Here is a 23850-nt window from a genome sequence, read left to right as displayed (position 1 = left end):
TTACTAGTGTGTGATCCTGGACAAGTCACTTAACCCTGTTTGCTTCAGTTCCTCATCTATAAAATGAACTGGGGAAGGAATTGACAAAGTACACAAGCATCCTTGCAAAGAAAACCCCAAATGGGGTCATGAAGAATTGGACACAACTGAAAGATGACTCAACAACATTAATTACTCAAAACAATCATGTGAGGGTGATATCAAAGTTTTCTTATCCCCATTTTCTATAAGAGAAAATTGAGGCAGAGAGAGGTTGTGACATGCCTGGGGTGAAACATGTAATAAGTATCAGAGGCAGGAATTAAACTCACATCGCCTGATTCACTCATACACTACACTAGGCTGCTCCCATTGTTTACAAAGCACTTTTCAGAGTTCTAAAGTGAGTAAGGGATTTATTATTATCCTCAAAATCTATTACTATTTCAAGTCTATAGTTTGGTAGAGCCTTTCTGAGTCCATTCCCTACTGATCACCCTTCAGACACAATGAAGCATGTCAATAAAAATTTAGTGAAAAGATTTGGGGGAAATACCCTTAAATTAGTCTTTACTTTTAGCATGGAATGATTGGATTTAGAGTTGAAAAAGATATCTGAGATGATCTAAACAAGTACCTCTATTTTATAAAGGAGAAAACTGAGACCCAGGAAAAGGAAATGATTTACCAAAAGTTTACATCTAGTATTTGTCTGTCTATCCATCCATCCATCTATCTATCTATGAAGTATTTATTAACCATCTACTATGAGTTAGGCATTATTCCTAGTGCTTGACATACAAAGACAAAAATGAAGCAGTTTCTGCATTCAAGTGGTTTACCTCCTATCACAGGAAAAACCATGTTTGCTGCTAAGAATATACAAAATAATTGCCATACAATTTCCAGTGAGAGAAGGGCCTGCCATCTGCAGGCATCAGGAAAAGCCTTGTGTAAGAGGTATCTGAGCTGAGTTTTGAAAGAAGTTAGAGATTTAGAACCAAGTGCATTTTCCAATTCAATTCAATTTGGTTCAACAAGCACTTCCTGACGACCTAATTCTATGTCAGGGTCTTTGTTAGACCCTGAAATTTTTTAATAATAAATATTCTTATTTAAAGTTTTAAGTTCCAAATTTTAACCCTCCTCTCCCTCTTCTTCTCCCTTCCTGAGGTGGTAAGGAATCAGATATAAGTTATGCAAGTGCAATTATGCAAAGAAATATATTAGTCAATTTGTATGAGAAAATGAAAAAAAGAAAAAATGAAAGAAAGTAAAAAATAGCATGCTTCAGGCTGTGTTCAATCAATATTAGTTCTTTCTTTGGAGGCAGATAGTATATGCTTCATCAGTAGTTCTTCGGGATTTTCTTAGATCATTATATTGATGACAATAGTTGTCATTCACCATTCTTCATCAAACAATATTGCTGTCACTGCCCACAATTTTCTCCAGGTTCTTCTCATTTCACTATACATCAGTTCATAAAAGTCTCCCAGGCCTTTCTGAAATCATCCTGCTTGTCATTTTTATAGCACAATAATAATCCATCACAATCATATACCACAGTTTGTTTAGCCATTCCCCAACTGATGGGGATTCCTTTGATTTCTGATTCTTAGCCACCACAAAAAGAGGTGCTATAAATATTTTTGTACAAACAGGTCTTTTTCTTTTTGAGGAGATTTCCTTGGGATAAAAACCTAGCAGAGCTATTGTTGTATCAAAGGGTATGCACAGTTTTATAGTCCTTTGGGTATAATTCCAAATTGCTCTCCAGAATGGTTGGATCCATTCAAAACTCTACCAACAGTAGATTAGCACCCAGTTTTCCCACATCCCCTCCAACATCCAACATGTTCCCTTCTTGTAATATTTGCCATTCTGATAGGTGTGTTTGAGGTGGTACCTCAGAGTACACACTGAAATTTTAAAGAGGAAAATGAAGCAGACCCTGCTCTCAACAAACTTACTTTACACTGGTGGGAACTACCATGTACACACTGAATTCATGATGACTTTTAAATTCACTATCTGATAATTTATGCTTAATGTCCTATTAACTCCTAATGAAATGTTTCTAAGGTAGAATATAATATTCAATGTTTGTCCTAGCCTCTTTCCTTCTGGGTCTTGAGTTCTATAATATAATAAGACAGACATTCTTTTCATATAAGATTGAGAAGGCTATTCACCTTTTCCTTTTTTCTTTAGGTGATTACCCTCCGTGACTACATTCCTAAAATCCTTGGCCCTCTGGCTTTTGAGCAATACATTGGCCCATACAAAGGCTATGATCCCACTTTGAATCCAACAATATCCAATATATTTTCAACAGCTGCTTTCCGCTTTGGCCATGCAACTATCCACCCAGTGGTAAGAAGGCTTGATGCAAGATTCCAGGATCACCCAGATCTCCCAAAATTACATTTGCATGAGGTTTTCTTTAGTCCATGGAGGCTCATTAAAGAAGGTGGGTTGTTTTTTGCCTTTGTTTTGTGGTTGTATTTTTCTAATGTTTCATCAATTTCACCTAATTTTACTCTAAGACCTTATAAGAGCATTAGTTAAAATGTATTTCTAATTTAGGTGATTGGACATTGTCCAAACAATCATTGTTTTGTGAAAGGAAATTATAATTATCCCATAGCTTTGTGAAAACACCTGCTTTCCATTAGAACCAACTTGCCACCCAATTTTTGCCTTTTCAAATAAAGAGGATTCACAATTCCAAATGCAGGTTGATTCCAAAACATGCCACAAATCTTCATTTTGCTATTCTTTAAACAGAAATCTCTATTTAATTATAGTATACCATAATGTCATTTTTCCCATTACCAATTTTTAACTCCATAGTTATATCTACCACCATATGGCATTTGCTAAGTGGGTAGATTATAATTTTGAATGAATTTTTTAAATATACTTTAATTCATATGTTAGGTTGTCCCCCAGTCAATTGCAAGTATATATTCATTGTTCAACATCCATATTCTCTCCTAAAGTCCTACTTATAAAGATATATATCTTAGGCTTTGAAAGTATGAACATAAGTGTCTCCAAAAAAATCGGGAAATGATTTTTTTCTTTTATGTTTTTTTGTTTGCTTTTTAACTATAGCCATTTATGAAGACTGTCTATACTAAGAGTTCTTCTGTGAAACTACAGATCCTTGAAGTATTAAAATAAAAAGACCTTCTTCATTACTATTTCTCTTTTTGGTGGGGAGAGGGTTCAATTCTCCCCAGTCCTATGCTCTTCCTAGTGTTTTTTGTTTTTGCTTGGTTATGTTTTGGGTTTTTTTGAGTACCTAAGAGCCCTTGGCCAAAATGAAGAGGTGATACTTTCTAAGTGGATAAAAGGGGAAATGTACTGTATACCAAAGGCCCAACAAATCCCATAACTGGGATGTTCTGTATAATAATATCTAGTAGTAGTAGTAGTAGTAGTAGTAGTAGTAGTAGTAGTAGTAGTAGTAGTAGTAGTAGTAGTAGTAGTACTGGTGGTGATGGTAGCAGCAGCAACAACAGAAGTAGCAGCAGCAGTACTAGCAGTAACAGTAAGAAAAGTAAAAAAAAAAAACCCATACTATTTTAAATTTCTTTAAGGTATCCATATTGTTTTACTCACAATAGACTAATAAAGTAGATATTATGAGGTTTGTTATAACCATGTAGGAAAAAACTAAGGGTCAGTGAAATGATAAAGACTTACCCAAGGTGTTAAGAAAGGAAATGGAGCTTCAGGGGAAGACAAATGACTGAATATGAGAGGGTAGCTTGCAGATAGCTATTAATTCTTCTTATCTATCCATTGACTATACACCAAGAACATGAAGCACTCTTAATCTCCAGTTAAAGACTGATGGAACAGATCTGGCAAACTGCATACCTGGACATAACTTTGATCATATTTCTTACCTGATCAAGAAGCTTCAGAGACTTTATATTGTATCTAGAAAAATACAGACCCCTCAGTTTGGTGTTTCATGACCTTCTCAATCTGAATTGAACTTATCTTTCCATATTGTTTTCACATTATTTCTTTTTACATATTCTATGTTCTAGTCAAACTAATGTATTTAGAGGAAGCTTAGTTGTGCAAAGGATAGGGTGTTAGGCCTAGTCAGAAAAACCTGAGTTCAAATCCAGACTCAGATACTTACTTGCTAAGGACAAGTCATTAACCTCTGTATGCCTCAGTTTACTCAACTATAAAATGAGAATAATAATAGTATCTACCTCTCAGGGTTATTGTGAGGATCAAATCACATAACAATCATAAAGCAATTATCAAGCACTTAACACATTGTCAGGTACACAGTAGGTACTTTATAAGTGCTTGTTTCCTTCAATTTTCTATTCCTTTGTTCCCTATCCCCTTTCACCTATATTTTGGAATCTCTAACTCCCTTCAAAGCTTAACCTTTCAAGAAACCTTTCCTGATCCCTGCCTCCAAATTTGTTTCTCACCTTCTCCCCCCCCCTTCAAACTACTTTTCCCACTCCAAACTACTTTGTATTTACATTTTTTTTTCTCCATCAAGAAGAATGTAAGCTCCTTGAGGGAAGGGAGCATTCCATTTTTGTCTTTGTTTCCCCAGTGCCTAGCACAGCTCCTGGCACATAGCAGGCCATTAATAAATCTTTCTTCAATTGAATCATTGTTGAGAGCATGGAGCTTGTCTATCAAAAGAGAAAGTGTATTTGTTAATCTAGGACTGAAAAAATGGCTTTGTCATTGTGGTTGCTAGGATGCTAGGAGATTTTTGTTGAGAAAAGAGAGAGAAAGTAAGACTCAGGAGTTGTGTGAGTGCTGAGTTTGGGGATGATTCATGAAGTTTTTTTTTTCAGTCCTTCGGGCTCAAAACCCTGATTATGGTTCTATCATATGTTTAAGGTAAAATTATTTTAATAAATTACTTTCTATACAGAGAACAGAAAAGGCAACAATTTTACAACACTTTGCTATTCCATAGATTTGCTGCAGCCATGGATTTAAAAAACAAACACAAATAATGAAAGGGAATATAAGATGAATCACTAGAATGAGCATATTGCATGGGCCTAGGTTCTTTCATTAACCAGCCTCAAGCAAACATAGTACAGTGGAAAGAGCACTTACTCATAAATCAGAGGAGCCAGGTACACATCCCACCTCAGATGCTGTGGGAAATAGGACAAGTCACTGAACCTCCCTTGGTCTCAGTTTCCTCACCTATAAAATGAAAGGACTGGACTAAATAGACTCTGACATGTATTTTAGCTCAAGATTTTTGATTTTATAATCCTTAATCACTTTCCTATCTGAACCTTAGTTTCATCCTCTGTAAAATGATTTTTTAAAATGATTTTAAGATTTATGAATCAATCAGTATGTTCTAGGTCCTGTGCTAGTTACTAGGGACAACAATGCTGTCCCTACCCTCAAAGATCTTCTAATCTAAGGTATGAGAACTGTACTAAATAAGTATGGGGTAAAGGTGGGATGTGATCAGAGCAAATGAAGAATATGGATAAAATACTGTAAGAAATTTGAAGAAGAGAAAATCACTTTCAGTTTGGTGTATCAGGGAAAGTTTGTTACATTTGAGCTGGGTCCAGTTAGTTCATAAGTGTATTCCACATTGAACAAAGCCATACCTAATCTCTCAAAACCCAAATAGCACCATCTAATCTTCTACTCTTCAGAAAAAATTTACATCATAGATTTGGAACTGAAAGGTATCTTAGTTTGGGGATACCTAGTCTAACTCCCTCATTTTAAAGAAGAGGAAATTGAGGCTCACAGAGGTAAAATCATTTGAGAGAAGTCACCAAGGATATCTAATAAGAAAGGAATTAAACTGGGAACCTCAGGGTCTATTCATATCCTAGCAAATATATATCTGTTAACGATAATTAGTATAGGGTCTGAAATGTTATTTTGTCTAGAAATTTCAAATAAAATAACTTCTTTCCCTCTCCATCCCTAATATTTCAAGGTGGCTTGGATCCTTTGATAAGAGGCCTTCTGGCAAGTCCAGCAAAATTGCAGACTCAGGAACAAATGATGAATGAAGAACTGACTGAAAAGCTCTTTGTGTTATCTAATAACGGCACTTTGGATTTAGCATCACTCAATCTTCAGAGAGGGAGGGATCATGGCCTCCTAGGTGTGTGATTGATTTCTGAATTTTATTTTTCAAATGAAACATATGGATATGATTTCTAATTTGATAAAAATGTGTATATTTTCTTAGAGTTACTGATCCAAACTTTAATATGTCTGAAAACATATGACAAATTTCTCTTTATTTCACCTACTCTGAACTATATAATAGTTTGTATAAAAAGATTCTTTTAGACAGAGTAACTAGAAATATTGGAACCTAGAACAAGAAGAGTGAAACATCCCTTCAAATCAACTTTGAAATTCATAATATAAAAATAATATGAGTAGTAATTAAGGTCATTCCAGTTGAGCAAGAGTGGAAATTGCTTACATAGAGGCTCATGGGTGGTCATCATTATTAGAACTCTCAACTGAGCTCAATTCGAATCACTTCCTATTTTAACTATTCTTGTCTACTAAGTACTAATATCTTTGGTAGTAACCAGCAATGAGGTGATACCTCCTGGAGTCAGGAAGACCTGAGTTCAAATCCAGCCTCAGATAAAATTACTAGCTATGTGACCCCGGACATGTCACTTAACCCCATTTTCCTGAGTTTCCTTATCTGTAAAATGAACTGGAAAAGGAAATGACAAACCACTTCAGTATCTTTGCCAAGAAAATCCCTGATGAGGTCACAAAGAGTTGGGCACAACTAAACCACAATGTGTTTTGATGATGATAGATAAGTAAATCTGCTATATTTTCGCCTTAAAATTCCTGGCTTCCTGCCAATTACAATCTATTTCTAGCTTCCTGACTCATAGATTTAGAGCTGGAGAGAATCTTAAAGATCATCAAACCTCCCCCTCCCCTTTTCACAGATGAAGAAAATGAGGCCCATGAATATGAAGTGACTTGCCCAGTGTCACAGGTAGTAAGTCAAAGAGCCAAGACTTATACTCAAGTTCTCTGATTCTAAATCCATTGCTTTCCCCCTACCATATTACATACCTTTGTTCTGTAGGAAAACAATAGTATAAAGCCTATTTATTATCAAGAAACAATTTAACTTATAGACATGCATTTTATGAGGGACATTGATAGACTTGGACACTTTCAGATGAGGGTGCAAAGTTTGATTGTTGGAGGATGTGGAAATGTTTAGCTTAGAGGAAAGAAAACTTAGGAGAAATATGATCATAGTCTTCAAATACTTCATAGCAATTGAATTTGAAAGAGGGATTCTTCTGTAGCTAGTTGAACGAGATAATTCTTCTCACCATTCATCTACCATGGATGCCATCTTGGGATATCTTACCATCTGTTTGGCCATGATGTACATATCCTCCTTCCTGTAGCCACTTTACCTCCCGCTTTCCACTGCTTATCTTGGGAACAGTAAACAAATCCAAACTAGCATTGCTTTTACAAAGAGCATGACAATTGACTGCTTCATAACTCCACTTACCATTCCTGTTTTTCATTAGACAAAACCCCACTTCCCAGACCACCATTCTCTTATATATGCTATCTTCCTCTTTTAGAATATAAGTTCATCAGGGGCAGGGACTGACTAGTTTTTGCCTTTGTATCCCAGACACTTGTACCCAACACGTAGAAGGTGCTTACTGTGTTTTTTGATGCATTCATTAATTTAATAGATTTATTCTGCTTAATCCTGGAAGGAAAAGCTAGGATTTATGAATAGAAGATGCAGTAAGTTCTTGATAGTAAGGAAAAACATTCCTAACAATTAGAGGTGTCCAGAAGTAGAATGATCTGTTTTGGGAGACAGTGGTTTCTGCATTATTGGAGATATTCAAAGAGGGATTGGATAACCAGTCAATCAGACAGCATGCATTTATTAAGTGCCTGCTGTATGGCAGTCAGTGAGCTAAGTGCTAGACTACTAGTTCACTTATTAGGTTCATGCTAAGTTCTAGAATTACCCCTTAGAATTTTATCATATATGGAATTCCTGTGTTGGATCTCTGAAATCTCTTCTAATTCTGAAATTCTATGACTTAATGTTTTTCTTAGAAAACCTGTATGATATGGATTAGAAATGTCATTTGAGAATAAAGTGCACAGGGGAGACTAAAAGTGTTATTTTTACACATACAGACACATGTTATATTTAAGTTCTCCAGTTGTTAATATCATCCTGTCCCCTTTCCTTTCCTTCCATACTGCTCTGTTGTATTTAGATCATTGTTAGAAATCATAACCCATCCTGTTAAGGTTAGTTGTGTCATAAAAGCATTTGAAAATTCTGTGATTCACAGATGGGAAAAAGAGAAAGAGATTGTGTCCATCTGTGTAGGGCAGCCTGCAATGTGTCTTCTGCTCTATTACTTCCAAGCCTTTCTTCACACGATTTCCCCCTTTTATTGTTGTTCTCTCTCTATCCCATTTACTCAAACCCAAAAGTGGTATTGCTGGGCCAAAGGGTATGCACAGCTTTTTAGCCCTTTGGGCATAATTCCAAATTGCTCTCCAGAATAAAACCTTTGTCTTTCTTCAAAGCCCAACTCAGATGCTATCCTCTTCATAAAACCTATCCCTATCCTCCACACAAACGTGTTCTTACTATTCCTCGATTTTTAAAGAGCACTTTATCTGGATCTTTCCTTTTCTCCCAAAATTCTCAGCCTTGTATTATACTTACGTGCTGACCTGTTACATATTTTTCCCACTAGAATGTAAGCTCCTGAATGACAGAGATAGCTTCATTTTTGTCTTTTGAATTCTGAGTGCCTAGCACAGTACTTTACATTAGTGTTATCCAGTCGAGTCAGACTCTCCATGACTCCATTTGGGGTTTTCTTGGCAAAGGTAATAGAATGGTTCACTATTTCCTTCTCCAGATCCTTTTACAGATGAGGAAACTGAGGCAAATAGGGATAAGTGACTTACTCAGTGTTTCACAGCTTGTAAGTCTCTGAGGCCAAATTTAAATTAAGGAAGATGAGTCTTCCATACTCCAGGCTTGGCACTCTATCCACTGTGCTACAATAGCTGTCTGTACCTTAAATAGTATGACTTTAATAAATTTTAGGAAAGGAAGAAGGAAGGAAGGAAGGAGGAAAGGGCAGAAAGAAGGAAGAAAGAAAGAAAAGAAGGAAGGAAGAAAAGGAGGGAAGGGAAGGAAGAAACTAGACCATAAGCATACAGCAGTTGTCTCCCATTCTTTTCCCCCTTACAAAGTGAAATCTTTGTATATATTAGATGCTCAATAAAAGTTTATTGACTGCTTAAAGAGACCAAGGGTATACAGTTGGTATAGCCATTCCTCACCCCATTTTCTTGAAGCACAGAGTTAGAAATGCCTGCTTTGGGACATCTTCCAGGAAAATAAAACAGTTGCTACTATCATCACACCAGCTGACATTGACATTGCCTTTTAAAATTGTCAAAGCACTTTAACATCACTATCACACTTCACATTTGCATAATATCTTAGGATTTATATTATACTTTCTTTACCCAGTGGAGTAGGTGGTAGAGCTGCTATAGTCCCCTAGTTTCCCTTCCAGAGTTAGTTTCTTGACTTCTAATCTAGTGCTCTTTATCTTATGCCATTTACTGTGCTGCCCCCTCAGCATATCAGTGGAAGCATGTGTGAATATCAGAAGGGTCTATAGTCAGCAGCTTTTTTCAAAAATGAATTTGATGGGTGAGGAGGCAGAATAGAACTCACCCACATGAGCTCAGAGGACGACATGTTCTCTGGCAGAGGGGAGAATCAAGCCAACAGAAGATTTAGGATATGAAATACTTATCATAAATATAGTGGGAACCTTCCATGAATAATAACTTCTGTTGTGTTTTTAGTTTGAAAAGATTTACAATAAAACTGTATGCCTGTCCTATAGCCTGTCCTATAGTTTTAAAAGAGACCAAACTGCTCTCTTTGCCCCATGCTGAGAAATATTTTCTGAAAAAAAAAACAAGAAGGCAGAGTGATAGAGTGGTAAAAGAACTGGATTTTGCATGAAAAGGCCTGAGTTGGAATATTGGCTCTACCAGTTACTACCTGTGTGACCTTGGAGAAAAGAGCTTCACCTCTCTGAAATTATGTTTGCTTTCTGGAAAATTAAGATAGATATCTATACTCCCATCCAGTTCAAAACTATGTGACAATGAGGTCTAAAATCATGTGTTTAAAAAAGGAAAAATAAACAAGGATAAGGCACCCAAATACTTTTCCTCCATCACTGTTCTTTGTATCTAATATTTCTGCTACGGAAAATTAGATGGAATTGTCTTTGTTCCTACTCAAAGCAGGAAAAGAAAGACATTTCAATTGAGAATATATTTCAAAAAGTATTTAAAGCATAATCAAGAAGTGACATGAAAATGATATCTACTTAGTCAATTTACTGTCAAATTTTACCTAAGAATCTTTTCCCCCCTTTGGTATCTAAAACTTTAGTCTGCTGAAGATTTTATGCATATATTTCAGTTTTTCCACAGATAAGTGTTCTCATTTATGTGGTTATTTCCCTAATAATGCAAATCTCAGCCAATACTGTTTTCTTATCTATGTAACTCATGTTCAGGCCTTCCCAGAAATCCTAAATACTGTGTCCACAAATATGCTGTATATCTTCCCTTTGCATCTTTTAGCATCTCACAGGAACTCTAGTATGCAACAGCCAAGCTAAGCACTTTTTCTTCACTCTTTTTTTTATGACTATGCCAACTTCTTTTCCAATAACACTTCAGGAGATGTAGTTATGTCACTCCTTGAGTACCAATCTTTATTCGTAACATGTTGTAGCCATTAACTTCCCCCAAACTTCTCTCTGCTGTTCTTTCAATTACAGACTTCAGTATCAATTTTGAAACTGCAGAGATTGTTTGGTTCCATAATCTGCATCTGCATGGCATCACCAGAAGAATAGTGCTGTAAAAAAAATTATATTTTTGTTGTTTGTTTGGTAAAGGGATCAATTTGCAATTGAAAGCACTGCAGTTTCCCAAACAGAAGTAAATCCTCTCTCTGCTTCATATATATATATATATATATATATATATATATATATGTGTGTGTGTGTATATATATATATATATATATATATATATATATATATAAAACTACATGTATCTAGAGATACATTTTTGCTTTTATTGGATTTATTGGATACATTGCTTTGAAAACAATGTATACTCTTACCCACTATGTATAGTCTTTGAAGTACATATTCTATGTCTTGTTTTTGTTGTTTCTTTCAGAAATGTAAACTTGAAGATCATAAAGATAAACTTAGACCATTATTTCTTAAGTCAGGTATAGAAGAATTAGGAATTTTGGATGATCACATTTTATAATTTAAAATATGTAATTCAAAGCTTAGCTTTTGAACATTTCCCATATTGTATATTTTTCCTTTTGGCTAGACCCATTTTTTCCTTTGAGTATAAAGACCTTCTAAGTTTTCCCCTGTGATTTGAATGCTTTCTTCTCCTCTGATCAACAAGATTTTTCTTCTCCAACAAACAACTCCTAAAATACAGTTTTTCCCTGCCACCCTAAACTAATAGGAAGAAACGAGATTATTTTTCCCAACATACACCTAAGTATGAAATACCTGCTAACAGCAGCCTGCTAACTCACTTCCCCCAATATACTTGTGTTTTTGGTTTGAATAGACTGGAAATACCACTGTTCATATCTAAAAGTCCTAATAATGTGTTAGAAGTGAGACATGAATTTTAGTTAGGCCCTCCTGGTTTTAAGGGAACTCCACCCACTAATCTATGTTATGCAACTTTGGGAAAGTCACTTAGTCTTATAATGTTTTATGATACACTCTAAAGCTCTAAAGTGAAGAGGAATTATCTACCTGCACTGGTAGAGAGAATTTCCTTATCTAGGAATTGAATATGCTAATAAAATCATATCTAGTCATATTTGCATTATAGGTCCCACATTTAAAAAAACTGGCCTTTATAAAACTTGAGTATGGTTTATAATCATACCTGTAGCACATACTAAATAATACAATATATACAGAATTACAAAGAAGGTGCCAGCAATGATGAAAAATGAATTTTTAAAAAATATTGGAATTGAAAGATATATTTGAATAAAAAATATTGAAAGAAATAAAGGGTTCATAATGAATATATTTTGTGATAATTGTTTTTTTAAGTGTATGCCTATTTTTTAACTTTCAAAAAGATGCAGGTTTAGAGTACAGCCTCTATTTGGTGGCAATTATATTCAAATTAATATATTAACTTTGGCTTCATTCTGAACTTTTTTCACATATTCACTTGTCTCTCTCTCCCTTCTAATGTCTACTTGTTTGTTTTTGATCACAAACTGCTAGAAAGAAGCAATTACTTACAGTTTCCTTTATACAGAACACAGAAACATGAAAATTAGCCCCAGGTAAATGATATCCTGGTGAGAACATGAATCCAGTAAAACATTTTGATCTATAATTCTGATACTCAGACCTAGTAGCCCTTTTACATGATTCCTATGGCTCATTAAGATCATTAACTTCTTTATTATGAGACACTGTATTAGATTCTCCAGGGCATCCAGTAGTCATGGGACTATTTTACTTGATAACTGTCTGTCTATTAAAAATATGCATATTTAAAGGATTAATTTGATAAATTTGTTTTAGCATTACTAGGCAAAAAAATAAAATATAACAATTAAATTCATTTTCATATCTGTAGGTTATAATGACTGGAGAGAATTCTGTGGCTTACAGAGATTAGAAAATCAAGCTGATCTGTATACTGCTATAGCCAACAGGAGTGTAGTTGAAAAGATCATGGAGTTATACAAGCATCCTAATAATATTGATGTCTGGCTAGGTGGCCTAGCTGAAAACTTTCTTCCAGATGCCAGAACCGGTCCACTATTTGCATGCATCATAGGAAGACAAATGAAAGCACTGAGAGAAGGTGATTGGTACGTGTTCTATATGTTATGATTACTTATGTGCCATGTTATCTACTTGTTTTCCAAAAGAGTCATCACAGAAAGAACAGATTATATTTCACCCAGGCATCACTAAGTTCAGGAAATCATGTCTGTCCTCTAGGAGGTCAAATATCATTTTAGCTGGCCCTGAGATAATTGGAATATTTGATGAAATTTTGATGGTGGAATCAATCTTGTGTTCTATATTTACTGCGTATGTGCCCAGGCACTATATTATAATCATAGACTTTCTTTTTAGTAAGGAAAATGTCTAATTCATACTCTATGTATTTTCTTTTTTTGTTTTGTTTTGTTTTGTTTTGTTTTTTGGTGAGGCAATTGGGGTTAAATGATTTGCCCAGGGTCACACAGCTAGTAAGTATCAAGTGTCTGAGGCCGGATTTGAACTTGAGTCCTCCTGATTCCAGAGCCAGTGCTCTATCCACTGTGCCACCTAGCTGCCCCTTCTATGTGTTTTCCATCTCCTTCTCACAGGCTCCCCTAACCTACCCCAAGCATAGAGGAAGTATAGGTATCCTAAAAGTAAGATACCCATGCTATCCTTTTTGTTTTCCTTCATACTCCCCTCCTACATGCACTTTCCCTCATTTCCTTGTTCTTAAAGTCAGTAATTTTGAGTCTGAAGTCTAGTTTAGCCAGTGGGAGTTGGGAAACTCAAAACCCCTTTGTTCCAGATTTCTAAATCTGTAATCTCCATCTTTCAAAGAAAGGTGATGAAAATAATGAATCAAAGATTAAATAAGCACAAGGAAGAGAACAATAGCCAATTTTTTTTAATGAGCCCTTTGAGTCAGCTCTCAATGTGCCTGCAATGGATTCATTCAAGCATGCTTATGTTCTCATAATAGAGAATTCCCAAGAAATACAGAAATAAACCCCAAACAGTAAATTAACTAAATAGATATAATTTTCTTTCCATTGGACAATTGTGCCTTAAATATTTTGTAAAATATGTCCTATATAAGATAGTTACAACAAAGAACCAACTGATCAATAAACATTTATTAAGTGTTCACCATGGACCAATTAGGTTCTAGGGATACAAACCCTCAAGGGGCTTACATTCTCTTAGGTGATCCAACATGGTTACAAATAAATATATTATAAGGTGGTAGTAATATATTATAATGTATCACATATTATGATTACATGATATGTTATAATATGTCATAATATATTTTAATTAAATATAGTATAAGGTAGCAGTAACAAGTAGAATAGGATAGGAACAAAGAAGTCTTCCTGGAGAAGGTAACTCCTGAAATGAATTTTGAGGGAAGATAGAAATTCTATGGGCCAGAAGTAATGGAGTGCATTCCAGGGATGGGGACAACCTGTGGAAAAGCCCCACCCTCTACAACTACCCTTCTCCTCTGCTTTGAGGAACAGTGGAGACTTTAGGACTGGGTGATCAAGACAGTAAGGAATGTGGCTAAGCAATAGCAGAATGTAGGTGGAAAACAGAAGAAAATGGAAATATGGACATGTAAAAGATACACAAGGACAATGGCAAGCGTCCCTTACCCATGCTGACTTCTGATTCCACTATGAACCATGATAGGTCACTTACAGCCAGACAAGTTCAGAATTCACTTTAGTGAATATGCAAATTTCTTATTCTCCCAAATTCCTTTGAGAGTGAGCTGAGAAGCTGGCTCTACGTCCTGGATCTGCACCTGAAGAGCAGTTGCACAAGAAGTATCAGGCCAGCATTCTGGGGAAATTATGGCTGGTTTGGTTGCTCAAGGGAAGACTCTGATTGTATATTCTAGAAATCCTGGGTCCCAATCAGTCCTGCCTCTGGGTAACTGGAGATTTAGGAGAGTGTTTTTTCATGAAATTGTTTTATGTTGTTGTTCAATTGTTCAGTCATTTCTGACTCTTTGTGACCTCATGAACACACCACAACCTTCTATTCTCCACCATCTCCGAAAATCTGCCCAAGCTCATATTCATTGCTTCCAAGATACTATTTCATCATCTGTCATCCCCCTTTACTTTTGCCTTCAATCTTTCACAACATCTGAGTCTTTTCCAGTGAATCCTGTCTTCTTATTATGTGGTCAAAGTACTATAAGCTTCAGCTTTAGTATTTGACCTTTCAGTGAATAATCTGAATCAATATTGACTAATCTGATCTCTTTGCTGTCCAAGAGACTCTCAAAAGTCCTTTCCATTACAACAATTTAAAATCTCCAATTATGAATGCTCCATTTTCCTTATAGTTCAACTCTCACAGCCATACATTACTAATGGAAAAACCATAGCTTTGACTATATGAATATTTGTTTGCAAGGTGATGTCTCTGTTTTTTAGTGTGCTGTCCAGATTTGGCATAGCTTTCCTTCCAAAGAGCAAGCATCTTTTAATTTCATGACTGCAATCACCATCTGCAGTGATCTTTGAGCCCAAGAACCTAAAATCCAATACTGCTTCCACTTCTTCTTTCTCTATTTGCCAGAAAGTGATGGGACCAGTTGCCAAGTTCTTGGGGTTTTTGCTTTATTTTGTTTTGGTTTTTGATGTTAACCTTTAAGATAGCTTTTATGCTGTTTTTTTTTTCACCCTCATCAAGAGGCTTCTTAATTCTTCTTCACTTTCTGCCATAAGAGTGGTATCATCTATATATCTGAGATTGTTGTTATTTCTCCCAGTAACTTTAATTCCAGATTTTGATTCATCCAAACTGGTATTTCGCATAACATACTCAAGGTGACAGTATACAGTCTTGTTATAATCTTTTTCCAATCTTTAACCAATCAGTTGTTCCTTGTTCAGTTCTAACTGTTGCTTCTTGGCCCTCATACAGGTTCCTCAAGAGACAAGTAAGATGATCTGGTACTTCCATGTCTTTGAGGACTTGCCACATTTTGTTGTGATCTGCACATAGTCTTTAGTGTAGTCAATGAAATGGAAGTATTTTTTTTTCTGGAACCCCCTTGCTTTTGCTATAATCCAGAGAATGTTGGTGATTTGGTCTCTAGTTCTTCTAGAACTAGAATTGTTTTAGAGATGGTTACATTACTTTATTATATATTGTATTCTCTGGTTATTGCATATTATTTATTTAATCATCGATTCTATGCTAAAAGTAAAAATGTTGCATACAACACTCCCAAGTGTTCTGGTTTCTGTAGAAAACCAACTCCATTATGTCAAGATCACCTGACTAGAGCTTAAGGAAGTACTAAAATTTCAAAGGGAGACAGGGTTAGTCAGTGGGTGTGTTCTCAGAGCTAAATTTGATTGGGCAGATCTGAAAATCCTTGTACCCCTAGAGAATCAGTAGCATTTCCCCTAATGAAGGAAGAGTGATAGAAGATATCTGATTATCTGGTAAAGATACACTATTGTGCCAACCCATTACTTGTATGTGTGCAAACCTCCAGGGTGAACACACCACTCCCTAGCAATCATCAATTAGTGCTATCTGGTGGTTTAAAAACAGTATTGAATTCTGAAACTAACCAATAGTCTGGTTTGACTGGAACATAGATTTCTTGTGGAGTAGTAGTAAAAAATGCCAGAAAAGCAGGTAGAAGCCATATTGTGAAGATCCTCAGGCTGATAAATATGTATTTTATTCTAGAGGTAAAGGGAAGATACTGCAGATTTTTGAGTTGGAGAGCAGGGGAGGTGGAATAACAGAATCAAATCTACAGCAAGATTTGCAGGGGCATATTTGTGGAAAGTGGATATGGGTAGCGGGCAATACTAAGAGCAGGAATACCAATTAAGAAGATATAGTAATCCAGATGAAAAGTGATGAGACCCTGAAACAAAATAGTAGCCAAATAAGAGGAAGAAGGTGACAAACATGAAACATAGAGACAGAATTGAAATAAAATAAAGAGTAAGAGTAACTCTGGGGTCCTGTTCCTGGCTGACTAGAAAGATAGTGCTTCATTCAACCACAAGAGGGAGGATTTAAAGAGGGATAGGTTTGTGATAGGTGAGTAGAGAGACAGAAAATTTAGCCTATTTTGGATATCTTGACTTTGAGATGTCAACTGGATATCTACAGTAGGTTCTTCATATAGGCTGAGACTTCAGGGAAGGGATCGGAAATGGCTATAAAGAATTGGGAGTCATATGCAGAATGAGGATACTTGACCCCATGGCAACACTTAAGATCACTAATAGAAACTATAGAATGAGAAGAGAACTCATAACAGATCCCTGAGGGATACCCAAATTAAAGTTTCGGGGACATCCATGATGATCTAACAAACATCTAAATATGAAAAAATAAAAAGATCTCTGCTTAAGAGTTAGAAGGCCTGGGATCAAGTCCTACTGTCTCCACTAATCATCTGTATGACCTTAGGCAAATCACTGAACTTTTCTGGAATTTAATTTTTTTCTTTTCTTTCTTTCTTCTTTCTTTCCTTCTTTCTTTCCTTCTTTCTTTCCTTCTTCTCCTTCTTCTTCTTCTTCTTCTTCTTCTTCTTGAAAATTAAGGGATTGGACTAGATGGCCTAATAACTCTTCCAGCTCTATATTCTATGATTCTCAGATTGCCTTGTTTCTTTATTTCCCTACCCCACCCCCTGCCAACTGTTTTTTATGAATTTATTTAAATTATCAAATTCTTGATGTTGCAAATCACATGCCTGTGTGTCTGGCATATAATCACAATGAGAAGCTCTCTCATTCAGAACTATGAATTGTGCTTCAACTCTGCAGTTTCAAACCTCACTCTGAGATGCTTGCATGGCATGGGGAGGCACTAATTAAACAAACAGCATTGTCCTGCACCTGGGTTTTATCACCCGTGTCTTGCATTGCCTTTTGTGTAGGCTCATCTGTCCAGCAAGCAAAGAAAGGGAAGGGAATCCTGCAGTGGCTTCAGAAATTTCTCATTGGTAGTATTTATAATTGAGTTTTTCCCACATGTTAACAACACATGAGTTTGATAAGAATCTTCATATTATTTTTTTCTCAGCTTGCAAACTCTGTCCTGTATAATATAGATATCACTTTCCAGCTGAGAAAGAAGAAAAAGACAATCATATTGCATTTTAATGATAATGAAACTATTCGTGGATGATATTTATTTCCAGAATTATTTGAACAAAATAAAAGATTTTAATATTTTGAGGAAAAACAAAATTCATTTATTTCAAATGTATCATTCAACATTCAGCAAACACTTATCAGTCACCTACTATATTCAAACACTGAACTAGGTCCTGGAGAAGAGATAAAGCAAAATAAGACAAGGTCCCTGTCTAGGGCAGCTAGGTGGTTCAGTGGATAGATGTAATGTAGGGCCTGGAGTCAGGAAGACTGATCCTCCCCAATTCAAGTAGCTTATTATCTGTATGACCTGAGCAAGTCACTTAACCCTGTTTGCCTCAGTCCTCTTCTGTAAAATGAACTAAAGAAGGAAATGGCAAGCTGCTCTAGTATCTTTGTCAGGAAAACCCGAAAAGAGGTCACAAAGAGTCAGAAATGACTGAAATGACTCAACCCTGACTCATAGAGGCTTAAAATATGAAAGCAGAGTTGATACAAGTATACTAATAACTATAAAAAAGAATAAATATAATTTCAGAAAAGAGACAGAAAGTGTGATTGGAAATCTTTGAATGTCTGCTGGAGGGCTGAGCAGAAGTGAGTGGAGGGGCATCTAGATGGCGCAGTGAATAAAGCACCGGTCCTGGATTCAGGAGGACCTGAGTTCAAATCCGACCTCAGACACTTAACACTAGCTGTGTGATCCTGGGCAAGTCACTTAACCCCAATTGCCTCACACCCCCCCCAAAAAAAGAAGTGAGTGGAAGGGGGCATTTTAAAATCATGCAACCATTTTATTTCAATACCAGGAAAAAAATGTGAAGTATGTTCCTAAATTCCTGAATTAAATTTTTATTAAAAAAAAAATTAAAGAGTGCAACCACGGTAGGTAGTGAGGTCAAAATGTAGCTTAAAATGCAGTATTTATTTCTTTAGGACACATTCTCAGGAATGTTTTAGTTCTTCATTTCATCAGAATTCCATAGTCATGGGGCAGCTAGGTGGCACAGTGGATAAAGCCCCGTTTCTGGATTCAGGAGGACCTGAGTTCAAATCCAGCCTCAGATGCTTGACGCTTACTAACTGTGTGACCCTGGGCAAGTCATTTAACCCTCATTGCCCCACCAAAAAAAAAGTCCATAGTCATTTTGAGAAATTCTCTTCATTTCTGCTTGCCCCAGAATGCAAAGGGTATAAGTTACAAAGAGGCAAGTTGTAATAAGAACGTGTAGAGAGAAATGAGAAGAGGTGCCAGGATAGGGCCCTTGGGAGATGCCTCAAAGACCTATTCCAATCCCTCTCCTTGGTATGGAGCTGACATGGGTACAGAGTGTATTCTTTTCAAGGACCACTATAGCTAAATATAGAGAAGTTTATTACCAGTAGGCTGAATTATTTGACCACAAAACAAAGGGAGAAAAAAATCAGATGTCCCTTAATCCTCTGTAACACTTCAACTTTTGCAATTATGGTGTTAGAGTGATGGGAAAGGGGGAAGAAGATCCAAAGAATTCTGTAGTTTTTAGGTCATCTATAAATATTTGCTTGGCTTTTGGCATTCTACATGTCAGACCTTTGTCCAGTGACAACCAGATGGACAATTGTACTGGAGAAAATGAATTGTTTCATTCTTGATATTCTCATTTCAGGGATTCTTAATCTGGGGCCCATAAAATTTAAAAATTTGACATTTATATGTAAGTGGTTTCCCTCATAAGCTTATGTATTTTGTTTTATTAATTTAAAACATCATTCTCAAAAGGGGTCCATAAGATTCACTAATATGCCAAAAGAGTCCATCACAGACATACACACACACACACACACACACACACACACAAATAGTTTAACAATTCCTGCTAAAAAAGGAAAGTGAAATACAGAAGGAAATAGTAGAAAAATGAGAGGATGATTCATACATTCACCTTGCAGAGATCAATAAAGGGTATGCCAAAAGACAAAAAAAAAAAGATATCCCCCTATAAGACATTTGGTCATCTTGTATTGCAGTGCACGCAATAAATATTTACAAAAAGACCACCATGAAAATGATTGGAACTTATGTAGCAATATCTGTTGTGGAGGATGAAAAGATAGAAATTCTATTAAGAATTCAGTAAGAATCTCCAAATTAAATCAATGTATACTGTGATACTCTTGACTTCAATGCAAAGGTGGGAATTGTGGAGGTTAGTAAAAATATAGATCAGGAATAAGGAATGAGAGAAAGCAAAGACTTCAAAGCCTCATACCTAAATATCACAAATTATTTCTTCAGCAAGAAATGAGAAGGTACTGACATGGAAAACACTGAATAATATCACACAAAAATGCAATTGGTTATATTTTAACAGATGGGAAATTATTTTACTAATGTGGGATCCAAAATAAGTTTTCTATATGTGGTCAGACAATTTGCTTATTAAAAAATTAATAAAATCTGGAAATTTTTATAAATGGAAAAAATGGTTAAAGTCATAAGTAACCCACCAACTTTAATACTATCAGTTCCCCACCCACAAAAAGATAGAGATGGAATATATATCTGTATATGTATAGATAGCATGTACGTAGTTGTTTGCATATTGTCTCCTTTCAATTTTCAGCTCCTTCAGAACAGAGGCTATTTTTGTCTTTCTTTGTAACCTCAAGTGCTTAGTACAGTGCTTAGCACATAGTATGCACTTCCTAATTCTTATTGACTTGACATCAACCCCAATTAGAATAGTTTGATGCTGAAGTTGAATGATATGATATAATATTAATCATATCAATTATATATGATAATATAAGAATTAATTGCCCTAACTAGGAAACTATAATAGCCTAAACATTGCCTTATTCATCAAAAAGGTGTTTTCCCTGCAGAAAAACATGATATCCAGGGTAAATACTGACTTAAAATGTAAGTCCCTTATAAATTTTATAGAGAAGGATGATGAAATATTGTAAGTAGCATCATCTCAAAAGAATGGAGAGAATAAATGATGTTAAATCCATTAGGCTTACTGGCTAAACAATAAAAAGATGGATTAGTGGAATAGAATAGGTACAAATTACAGTATAGTAAATGATTATAGTAATCGAGTATATGATAAACCCAAAGATCCAAGCTTTTGGAACAAAAACTCATTATTTGACAAAACCTGCTGGAAAAACTGAAAATATTAAGGCAGAAACTAGGTATAGAACAACAACTCACACCATATACTATAAAAAGGTCAAAATGGGTACATGATTTCCACATAAAGGATGATACCATAAGCAATTTAAGTGTATGGAATCATTTATCCATTAGATTTCTGAGCAGAGGAAGAATGTAGGACCAAAGAAGATATAAAGAGTAAGACAAAATGTAAAACAGATAATTTTGATTATATAAAATTTAAAGGGGGACAGCTAGGTGGTGCAGTAGATAGAGCCACCAGCCCTGGATTCAGGAGTACCTGAGTTCAAATCTGGCCTCAGACACTTGACACTTAGTAGCTGTGTGACCCTGGGCAAGTCACTTAACCCTCATTGCCTTGCAAAAAAAAATTAAAGGCACAAACAAAACTAATGTAACCAAAAATTACAAGTGAAGCAGAAAACTGGGAAAGAATTTTTGAAACAAATATTTCTAGGGGCATTTAGGTGGTGCAGTGGATAGAGCACTGGCCCTGGATTCAGAAGGACCTGAGTTCAAATCCGGCCTGACACTTGACACTTACTAGCTGTGTGACCCTGCACAAGTCACTTAACCCTTATTGCCCCACCAAAAAACAACAACAACAACACAGAAAATGAAACAAATCTGTAATAAAGGCTTCATTTCTCAACTTCATAGAGAACTGAGACAAGTTTATAAAAATACAAGCAATTCCCTAATAAATAGTCAAAGGATATGAACAGACAGTTTTCAGACAAAGAAATCAAAGTGATATATAACCATATGAAAAATTATCTAGATCACTATTGGTCAGAGAAATGCAAACTAAAACAACTCTGAGGTATCAACCCACACCTATCAGAATGGCAAATATAATAAAAATGGAAAATATTGGATATTGGAGGTGATGTGGGAAAGCTGGTGTGTCATTTGAAATATTATGTGGGTGCCTATCTCTATCCCAAGTTTTAAGGAACTTAGCTGGGGTTTCTAATATATTGCTATTCATAAATTAGAGGCTTTAGCATCAGTTTGGGGCATTAAGCATTTATTAAATCATATTAAATGTTAGTAAAGAGAGAGCACATGGCTCCAAAAGTTCAAAAGCCCTACATACCTAGGATAGAAGGGAGAGAGAGAGTGGGCCACATGGCTGCCTCCTTCAGCATCACAGGCCAAGCAAACATGAGAGAGCTTAAGCTCCCTGGGGTCCTGAGGAGAGGCAGCCCTTACACCCTGATCCAAGCTAAATGGCGAGCATCATTCAAATCTATTGGTTTACTGGACTTGAGGGTGGTCCATGAGCAGTATGTGCTGTCAGAGGACAGACCCTCTGGGGGGAAAGGCTTTCAGGTAGGTGTGTTTTTAATCTCTATTGTCTCTATTCACAATCCAAGGTCCAAGATGACTGACTCTGGGCTGGCCTTAAAAGAGGTCAGGCAATTAGGTCCTTGAGTGGGGGGGTTCCTCTGCGATCCTCAAAACCCATTACTTTCTCACACTGGGACACTAATCAACTGTTGGTGGAGTTGTGAAAAGATCCAACCATTCTGGAGAACAATTTGGAACTATGCCCAAAAGGTGATAGAACTGTGCATACCCTTTGATCCAGCAATACTACTGTTAGGTTTATATCCCAAAGACATCCCCCAAAAGAGAAAAAGAGCCATTTGTACAAAAATATTTATAGCAGCTCTTTTTCTGGTAGCTAAGAATTGGAAATCAAAGGAATACCCATCAATTGGGTAATGGCTAAACAAGCTATGGTATATGATTGTGATGGAATATTGCTTGTGCTCTAAGAAATGACAAGCAGGATGATTTAAGAAAAGCCCAGAAAGACTTGTATGAACTGATGTATAGTGAATTGAACAAGATGTTCAAAAGAACATTGTAGGGGCAGCTACGTGGCGCAGTAGATAAAGCACTGGCCCTGGATTCAGGAGTACCTGAGTTCAAATCCGGCCTCAGACACTTGACACTTACTAGCTGTGTGATCCTGGGCAAGTCACTTAACCCACAGTGCCCTGCAAAAAAAGAACATTGTGCACAGAGACAAAAATATTGTTTAATGAAGAACTGTGAATGACAACTATTCTCAACAATACAATGGTCCAAGACAATCCCAAAGGACTATTGATGAAACATACTATCTACCTCCAAAGAAAGAACTGATATTCATTGAACACAGATTGAAACATGTTATTTTTCACTTTCATTTTTTTCTTTTATACAAGTTTTATTCTACAAAATGACTAATATGTATTGTTTTACATAATCACACAACAAAATCCATCAGGTTATTGCAATAGTCCAGGTATGAGTTGATGAGTACTTATACTTGGATGATATCTATGTGAGCAAAGAGTAGGGCTATATGAGAGATGTTGTAAAGGTAGAAAACAACAAGACTTGGCAACACATTGAATATGTGGGATGAGGACAAGGATAATGAAGTTAGGAGGATGGTACCCTTCATAGTAAAAGAGACCTTCATAAGAGGAGAGGGATTTGAGTTTAAAAAGTAATCACTTCAGGGCAGCTAGGTGGCACAGTGGATAGAGCACCGGCCCTGGAGTCAGGAGGACCTGAGTTCAAATCTGGCCTCAGACACTTAACACTTACTGGCTGTGTGACC

The 23850-nt window shown here is 36.1% G+C and overlaps 1 protein-coding gene across 1 annotated transcript in view; it reads left to right on the top strand.

The window, feature by feature from the left end:
- TPO (thyroid peroxidase) overlaps window positions 1-23850 on the top strand; it is a 229672-nt gene that overhangs the window by 113387 nt on the left and 92435 nt on the right. The window contains exons 8-10 of the mRNA XM_043988365.1: window positions 2194-2452; window positions 5963-6133; window positions 12775-13012. Coding sequence (XP_043844300.1) covers window positions 2194-2452; window positions 5963-6133; window positions 12775-13012 — 668 coding nt within the window. The remainder of the gene's footprint in view (window positions 1-2193; window positions 2453-5962; window positions 6134-12774; window positions 13013-23850) is intronic.

This window comes from Dromiciops gliroides, chromosome 2 (genome assembly GCF_019393635.1).
Source record: "Dromiciops gliroides isolate mDroGli1 chromosome 2, mDroGli1.pri, whole genome shotgun sequence".
NCBI lineage: Eukaryota > Metazoa > Chordata > Mammalia > Microbiotheria > Microbiotheriidae > Dromiciops > Dromiciops gliroides.
The sequence above is the reverse complement of the archived record's forward strand: the minus strand, read 5'-3'. Positions and strand labels throughout refer to the sequence as shown.